Source organism: Nicotiana sylvestris, chromosome 8 (assembly GCF_000393655.2).
Source record: "Nicotiana sylvestris chromosome 8, ASM39365v2, whole genome shotgun sequence".
In the NCBI taxonomy this organism is placed as follows: Eukaryota; Viridiplantae; Streptophyta; class Magnoliopsida; order Solanales; family Solanaceae; genus Nicotiana; species Nicotiana sylvestris.
The window spans coordinates 122,228,875-122,238,374 of NC_091064.1; the positions used below are offsets into that span (position 1 = coordinate 122,228,875).

General features: G+C 38.5%; 1 protein-coding gene across 1 annotated transcript; it reads left to right on the plus strand.

The window, feature by feature from the left end:
- The first annotated feature begins 277 nt into the window (after positions 1 to 277).
- On the plus strand, positions 278 to 1,428 carry LOC138875616 (uncharacterized). Its single transcript, XM_070154462.1, has 2 exons — positions 278 to 578; positions 1,292 to 1,428. The coding sequence occupies exons 1-2, from the start codon at positions 278 to 280 to the stop codon at positions 1,426 to 1,428; spliced, it is 438 nt and encodes a 145-aa protein (XP_070010563.1).
- The last annotated feature ends 8,072 nt before the right edge of the window (positions 1,429 to 9,500 follow it).

Here is a 9,500-nt window from a genome sequence, read left to right on the forward strand (position 1 = left end):
TCTGCCGATTCGGAGTTACCAAGTCCATTATTACTGATGAAGCTACCAATCTCAACAGTGATCTGATGAAAACTATGTGTGAATCTTTCAAAATTGAGCACAAGAATTCCATGGCCTACAGACATTAGATGAATGGAGCCGTAGAAGTCGCCAACAAAAACATTAAGAAGATACTAAGGAAAATGGTAGAGAACCACAAATAGTGGCATGAGAAGTTACCCTTTGCTCTGTTAGGGTACCGCACCACAGTTCGCACGTCAACCGGGGCACCCCCTACATGTTGGTTTATGGTACTGAGGCTGTCATCCCAGCCGAGGTGGAGATTCCATCTTTAAGAGTCATACAGGAAGCTGAACTCAATGATGCGAAATGGATAATGAGCCTCTATGAAAAATTGGCCCTTATCGATGGAAAGAGAATGAATGCAGTGTGTCATGGCCAACTTTATCAGAATAGAATATCCAGAGCTTTCAAGAAAAGGGTCAAACCAAGACAGTTCGCACTAGGACAGTTGGTCTTGAAGAAAATCTTCCCACATCAAGATGAAGCAAAAGGGAAATTCTCTCCCAACTGGCAAGGTCCGTACATCGTTCACAGAATACTAACAGGAGGATCACTCATACTTGTAGAAATGGATGGGAAGTCTGGCCAAAACCGATCAATTCAGACGCAGTCAAGAGATACTATGCTTAGATACTTTACATTTTCTCTTCTGATGTAATTGAACTATGCTTGACCTGATTCCCATTTAAGAGGGGATATGTAGGAAGCCTTATCGGTTCGGTCATATTATAATAAAATTTTCATTTCCCCCGAAATCAGAAACTGGGGAAGAATTTTGAGGAGGGTCCTCAAAATTCCGGAGCAAGTTCAGCCAGAACCATCTCATGCTAAGAAGTCAGTAATCAGTTAAGAACTGGGGCAAAATTTTGAGAAGGATTCTCAAAATTCCGGAGAAGGCTCAGCAGGGTCCATCATCCGCAAACAGGCAAAAATCATCTACCAAACTAGGGCAGAATTCTGAAGAGGACCCTCAAAATTTCAATAAAAGATAGTTGCAATGTTCACAGTCACTAGTTCATCAAAAATTACTTAATATATTAATACGTTTCCAAAACAACTCTATTTTTTATCAATAATTGCATGTTTTTCGAACAATTCTATTTCCATAACAGTCGGGTGCTACCTAGGGGGACTCGAAGGGGCTTTTAGAACGAAGCAGAGCAAGGCCGGCAGATGAAGCAAGAACCAACCTCCCCTCATAAAACTTACGATTTTTCTTTGAATGCAGGCACATTTGACATAACGGTGGCATTCACGAAACATGTGTACACAAAGATAATTCACTATCTATCAGTCCATCAGACATCAAATACATCTCCAACTAAGAAATACACTACTCTTACCTACTATTCGCTCTTTGCATGAGACTAATCCCTGTCCCTATACTTGCATGAGTCTAATCCTTGCCTCCCTATTTGCATGAGTCTAATCCCTGACTCCACATTTGCATGAGGGTAATCCTTGCCTCCATATTTGCATGAGTCTAATCCTTGACTCCATGCTTTCATGAAGCTAATCCCTGCCTCCCTACTTGTATGAGGCTAATCCTTGCCTCCATATTTGCATGAGTCCAATCCTTGACTCCATATTTGCATGAGTCTAATCCCTGACTCCACTGAGGCTAATCCTTGACTCCCCATTTTCATGAGTCTAATCTCTTACTCCACATTTGCATGAGTCTAATTCTTGACTCCTTATTTGCGTGAGGCTAATCCTTGCCTTCATATTTGCATGAGTCTATTCCCTGACTCCATATTTGCATGAGGCTAATCCTTGCCTCCATATTTGCATGAGTCTAATTCTTGACTCCTTATTTGCGTGAGGCTAATCCCTGCCTCCCCATTTGCATGAGTCTAATCCTTGCCTCCCCATATTTGAATGAGGCTAATCCTTGCCTCCCTGTTTGCATGAGGCTAATCCTTGCCTCCCTATCTACATGGGGCTAATCCCTGCCTTCACATTTGTATGGGACTAAGCACTGTCCCACTCTGCACAAATATTGCTCTACTGTACTATCTATTTGCTTTCCAATTAGGCTAAGCTCTGCCCTCCACTTTACAAGACTAAGCATTGTCTTGATAACATCATATTATTGCATATCATGGGCTGAAATATCGCCAATCTATCCGAAGGCATCATAGTCTAAAGGCACCATCCTCATAGCCAGAAGACACCATGCCATGGCCTGAGGATCCCTCAATCTTGCAAATCATTATTCAAAGGTGTCATGGTTCAGAGGCACCATTTTCATGGCCCGAGAACACCATTTCATGGCCTATGAATCCCTCACTAAACAATTCATGGCCCAGGACGTCATCTTTAACCGTCCAAAGACAACCCTCATGGTCCGAAGGGAGTTTGCATCATGTTTAAATTTTCGAAAATACGTTTGTAGCATCTTTTATCTGCAAGTAACTAGTAAGCAACCACTATCCTAGCAGGAGCAATCTCGCTGCAGTTCCTTCCAACCGTCCCGAGCCTTAACCGCTCACCATAGCCGCTTTCGCACCTCGTGTCTATTATTGCAGCAATTTCATCGGCATACTCCGCGGATGAATCCAGAACTACACATGGCCTGATTCCTATAAAACCAGGGATATGTAGGCAACTCGAAAATCGGAGTCCGGCCTCCGTCTTTCAAAACATCCCGGCCGGTCAAAATTGGCCATCATTTCATTACTCGAAAACTCTTTTATCCTTCCTAGGTAAAGAGGGGCAGCTGTTGATACCCAATTTTTTCCTATATATTTTAAATATGCATAAATACCTTCAAAATAGCATATACATGCATATATAAGCATACACAAGGTTTTTACTATTTTTTCCGTAATTTTAAGAATTTAAATTGATTTAATTTCTCCCCTTTTATTGATAAAATCCCCAATAATTATTTACCAAGTTATAGTTATGATTACTTAGTTATTTAATTCCTATATTTATGCCAAAATATGGTTAATATATTTTTTATGCATTTTTATAATTGCATTTGGAATTTGTTAGGCTAAATTGCATATAATTGCAATATTAGCCCATTTAATGTATAATTACTTTTTATATGTGTAAAATTGGTTCCTATATTTTTAAAATAATAAATATATATTTTTAAATCATTTTTCTACATAAAATTATTTTTTTAGAAATTTTTTATTAATTATTATAAATTAAATAGGGAAAATTAGCTATTTAAATTATAGCCAGATTTGGCTTTTAATTGTAGCGTAAATTGAACCCAACCCCAGCCCAATTTCCTACCAAATTACCCAACCCAAACCCTATATACACATACCCAAACCCGGAACCCATCTACCCGATCCAACATAAATCAAATCTTGGCCGTTGATGTCCCAGATCAACGGCCCATATGATTCCTTTCCTCTTTTAATTCCTAAGATCCCCTAACCCTACCTCATTTCCAAAAGGGCGCCGCCTCTGTATCCTCTCATCTCCTCTCTTCTCTCAAGCTAACCCTAACCCCCTTTCAACCGCCTCCCTTCTCCGGTCTTCTCCGGTGACCACCCTTCAACCCCAAGCCTCCAATGGCTCCTCCATTGCCTCGCTCATCTTCTCTGAGGCCTTCAAGGCCCCTAGGCCACACTAACTTATATCTAGGATTTGCTATTTTGGTTGTTCATGGCTGCTCCCGTTTGATTTCGAGCAAAATCACACTGTATTTGTTACTATCCTTGAAGTTCTAAACAGGTTCTTCCGTTTCTATTTGGGTTTCTTCTGAAACCCTAATTTTTGTTTACTCCTCCTAGATCTTTGCTATTTTTAAACAATTCAAGTCTATTCCTTTTATGTTTTACACTGTTCTTGAACTTCTTTTGCAAAATCATCGATTTCGAGTTGTTCTAAAGTTAGGGTTTTTTCGGAACTTCTTCTACACTTTGTTTAAATCAATTTTTATGTTCAAAACTTCTATCCTTTGCATATATCGATTGATTCTATGTTTTAATACCTTTTCAACTCACCTATGTTAAAATCCCTAATTTTTTCTAGATCTTCTTTGTTTTGGTTCTGTGTGTTAGCATGACTACTCGATTCTTGTTAAGTTTCTGTGGTTACCTTGCTACGAATAGGTTTTACTGAGTTCTTAGCCTAACTTATACCACCTCTATGTGATTATATTCATCTTGATTGTTCAAGACTTGCCTCTTTCTGTCGATATTGCTGACCTTGCCTGTTTGCTACGTCTGTTTGTTCTTACTCTATTTATATGTTCAGTATAGAATCATAACTTCCTTTTGATTGATTCTGATTTCCTTATTTTTATGGTTTGATTGAAAGATTTTCTTTAAAACCGTAAATTTCTAACTCGTCTGTTTAAATTAACTGATTCTCCTACCTTATTTGCTGTGGTACTTTATTCTTACTAAACCATTTCCTTAATTGGAGTTTTCTGAACTTAGTCATAATTATCTACCCTATGCTTACTGAACTTTGATTCTTTTCTTATTAGTCATATACATTTTTGCCTTATATGCTGCTAGTTCTTACCGTTTAAATTAATTCCCTTAACTTAAGGGAGTACTTACCTTGATTTCCTGACTGATTGATTCTGAGTTCCTTAATTACTAATGGACTTTGATTTCTACCCTATTTTACTACCTGCTTTCAAACTATAAATACCCTAGTCTTTCATTTGCACAAGACACGAACTCTTGGGTCAAAAACTCTCTCTCATACTCAAACTTTCTACTCTCTCTTTTGCACTACTTGCTACTGCTTTAAGTTAGCCGACTGCAAGCCAAGTCTAACCATTGTGTTCTCTTGTTCTTTCATTCTACTCACTGTCCTCTTTACTGGTATTTTCTAGTTTCAATTCAAAGTTCCAACAACAATATGATTTTCTTATTGCTTCAGTTCATTCTGTTTCTATTTTGCTTCTGTTTGTGGTTTTGTTGTGAAACTTGAAATTGATTGTTAAATTATTAGCATGTTATTATGTCTTCCCCTTCCTTGAGATCGGTGTATTCCCCCTTTATGTGTGTTTCTGAGCATGTCTTACCAGTTATCTCTTACTTGTTGTGTACTTACCATCATATGCTCCATGAATCCCCAAATCCCTATCACCCCTCTATGTGATTTTGTTCTTCATGTCTGGTTTTGTGACTATGCCGGGTTAGTTGTTTTTGAGCATGTCTAAACTAGTCCTAGACCTTTGCTGGATTATGTGTTTGCAATAAAGTGTTCTATGTATCCCAAACCCCTTGAACCCTATATGTGACTACTGAATTTAGTTTGGTTATGTGAACTGGCTATGTACAAACCTGTCCTAAGGTGTTTGGACTTCTGTTCATCTTTTCAATCTCTTTTTAAACAGTCTCTGTTGCTATACTAAATTACTTTCAAACAGACTTTTGTTTTAATACAGTTTTCACTAAAACCTTTCAACCTGTGTCAATCACTTTCACTTTACTCCTAAGTCAATAAGTTCTGCCCCCTCCAGTATGTGTACTGCCTTGGGATCCTCTTGAGAACCCTCTAAACTCTAGCATACTGAGGCTGGCCCTTCCACACTGCACTTGTTCAATTTTTTGTTACTAAGTCTAGGTGTAAGCACTGCCTGGGATCCTTGAGATCCTTAGGGAACTTTGATGCATCTAGACTCTGACATAGTCTATGGAATTGAGGCGTTTGAGGCCATTTGAGGTTTTGGAAATCTAGGCCTAATCGAAGGCTCCCTATAGAATAACTTCTTATTTTTCTTATTTACTTATGTAATTCATTCATTGGTCTATATTAACTTGTAAACAAATATTGGGGTATTTAGTGAAAAGGATGGGTAGATGCATGTTTTATGGATAATTCAGGTAGAAATCATGTTCATAGGACTTTACATTTAATCTGATTGCTTTATAGAGTAGAAATCATGCTTATAGGGCTTTACATTTTTAGAAACCATGCCTATAGGTTCCAAATAATCATGCCTTCGAGGTCTTAAAATCGGATTAACTACTAGATGCCATGCCTATAGGACTTAATCCAGATTCTGTTATGCTAAGTGTTCATGTATGTTTTCATTTTCTTAAAATCAGATTAAAAAATAGATGCTATAACTATAGGACTTAATCCAGTTTCTGTTATGATGAGTGTTCATGTATGTTTTCATTGTCTTAAAATCAAATTAACTAATAGATGCCATGGCTATAGGACTTAATTCAGATTCTATTACAACAAGTGTTATGTATGTTTCCATGCCTGTAAGTCTTTGAAATCAGTATCAAACGTAGATATCATGCCCATAGAAAATCATACTCGAATTCCTGCTTGTTAATCTAAGCTAGTCTGAATAATTCAACTTAGTCCACGCTTAGTTCACTTCTGAATTGGTTTAACTAAGTATTCCATATTTCCTGAAATGAGTCCTTTAAAACTGCCTCAATCTCATTAGGTATCATGCCTATTATAACAAAAATTCTGTTTCAAAACCTGTTTTGTTTCACTATACAAATGTGCTAATCAATACTCCGCGTATAGGCAAGCCTTTAGGGCGTTTTCAAAACTGCATTTCTGAAAACTGTTTCTGTTGCTTAATGTTTTTTTGATCCTAACAGGCTTTAAAAAATCCACAGGCAACTGCTAGGATCGCTACTCTTGAGTTTCTAAAAAAAATAAGTTGCTTGTTTCTGCATATTCACCCAGATATTCTGCCTTAGGACACTGTCTAATAAAAGCCCTTAATTGTGCTTGAGTCGTGCTGTTTATGTGCTTGTTTGAGGAGGAAACTTTGAGCCTCTAATTGGTCCATCTATGTGCTGAAAGTCCTAAGGGTTTTGATTGTCGCCTTAGAATTTTCACCTCTTAAAACCTTAGGGGTCCGTCTAGAACCACCTATAGGTAGAGGTCCTAACTCCTTCCAGGACCATTAAGAAGGGATGGGTAGCAGCACGCAGTAGAAATCGTTGACCAAACACTTGCTTTGCTTGACCACTAAGGGGATGGGAAGGGTAGATATGGGATATGATGACTACGCGCTAATGTCACGTGTAGCCCCTCATTGAGGGGTGTTTACCAGACATTGTGTGGGGTGATCCTATAGGATAACCCACCTAGGACCCCTCCTTTACCAAAATTCCCTTTTTTATTTAAACCTTTGTTTTCCAACTTGTCCAAACCTTTATCTTATTACTTTAGCTATCTAACATGCTTTACTTGCAACCTATTTGATTCAATTGTTTAATTGTAATGGAATAATTTGTGAATATAAGTTCGGTTGGGACCCACAGTTGTGGACCAAGAGGGGTGCCTAACACCTTCCCCTTGAGGTTACTTCGAGCCCTTACCCTAATCTCTGATAATGCAGACCAACCCAAGTGTTAATCACTCTAAGTGCCCTAACATACCATAATCCGTTAGGTGGCGAATCTTCAAATACCCAATTCCCAAAAGGAAAGGAGTCATTATACCCCGTGAATGTCGAAACCCGGACTTCCCCGTCAAAAGGGAAAAAAAGGGTGGGACAGTCACCACAAAAGACCGATATATGTGGTCCACAACAACAGTATCGCCCACCGAAGTAGATACACAAACAGGTGAAATAAGAGACTCACGGGTGTATCCAAATAATGAGCAAAATATGATGATACATATGAAAAAGTGGAACTAGGGTCAAATAATACAGAAGTATCTCTGTGGCAGACTAAGTCAATGCATGTGATCACAACATCTGAAGTAATAGCATCTAGTATTGATAGCATCCTAGGAAGCTCAAATCTATTCAAGGATAAGGATGAAGCTTTGGAATCTCAAAGAGGGCCTTTAATAAGATCTCAAACTAAAAAGTTGCTAAACAAGGTCATTGGACTTCAGGAACGATCAAAGAAGTTGTTAGTTGGGAGAAAGAGCTTAAGGATAAAGGATATGAGTTATCTAGGTGTTATAATTATATATGACCCAAATTCATGTCCAATAAGAGGTGGATTAGATCCTAAGAAACATCCTCTGAAGAAGGTCCAAATCAAGCCATTGCTGGACCAATTTAGCACCTAAAATATGTCCAAACATGCAACCCATGAAGTCCTACATAAAGCTACGTTGTTATAAAATAAAAAGGACTTACTTGATGTCCAAGAAAGGTACAATAGTCGTGCTAGATGTTGAGTGCAAGTTGGTGCCAAGTTGCTTGCAAATTTCCGTCAAGATTTTCAAAATTCTATCCAAGATTGGTTTGGGACTTATTTCCATATATTTTGGTACTATATTTATTGCTTTAGTTAGTTAAGGCTATGTTTTCCTTTTTCTAAGATTGTCGGAATTATTTTCCAAGAATGGCTTGATTTTTATGTCCTATTATTTTCCTTTTCCTAAGGTAGTTGGACTTGTTGTCCAAAGTTGTTAAGGACTTTATTTCCTTGTTTTAGCCTTTATTTCATGACCCTTCCTACCTATATAAGGGGTGTCTTCTTTGTTTTTAGACTTAGATTATTCAGATTATTATCAATAAAAATTGTGAGATTTTTCTTGCACTCTTGTGTGTGGCTACTCTTGGATTTATTCTTCAACTTTCAAGACTCAACTTAAGGTGGTAAGACGAATTCTTCGAAATCTTAGATTACTTCTAGGTATTCAAGAAAGGTGATAAGTTTAGGCTTGTTATTGTTCTTGTTATTCTAAAGGGTCGGATTTCACAATCTATCTCTTGTTTTTAACCTCTACCAAAGGCGATTAGTTCTTCGTTAGCTAATTGTTGTTGTTAGGATTAACATTAAAGAATAGACTTCTTGAATTCAAGAAACTCTTTCTTGAATTCAATCTATCTTTAATTTCTGCCTTTTTCATTTCTTTATTTTCTTTTAGCTTCCGCACGTTTCTTGATTTTCTTTAGTAATTCTTGAATCCCCTATCATTTTGTTATCAAGTATGGCTGAGAGTGCATAAAAATGGGCCTGATCACCACCTGATCGACCTCTCCCTGTAGGGCGACCCCTAGCTAACTAACCTTTACCCCGAGCTGGTGCTGAAGCCGAAGGCTGACTCTTTTGCTGGGATGAACCTCCTATAATACGGGGATAGAATCTCTTGATATGACTCAAATCTCCATACTCGAAGCAACCTCTACCAGCTACTGGCAATGGGGACTGAAGGGAGCCCCGAGCACAAGGATACCCACTAGAAGAACCAGGCATAGATGAGCCCGGAACTGATGGTGCATGAATCGAACTTTGAGCTGGAAGGGCACTAAGAGATGAGTGACCCTGATGTGAACTGTGAGAACCATGGCCAGATGATCCACCACGGTTACCCGAACAAGTTGGTTGAGCATGTCTGAATGGACGACCTCTACCATGCTGGAACTAACCTACAAAAGGAATACCACCAAAACTGCCAGATCCCCGAGGCCTTTTGGCCTCCCTCTCAACTCTCTCCTGGCGGTGAACTGACTCTATCTCTCTAGCAATGTCAACCACCTCCTCAAAAAAAGTGCCAGATACTCT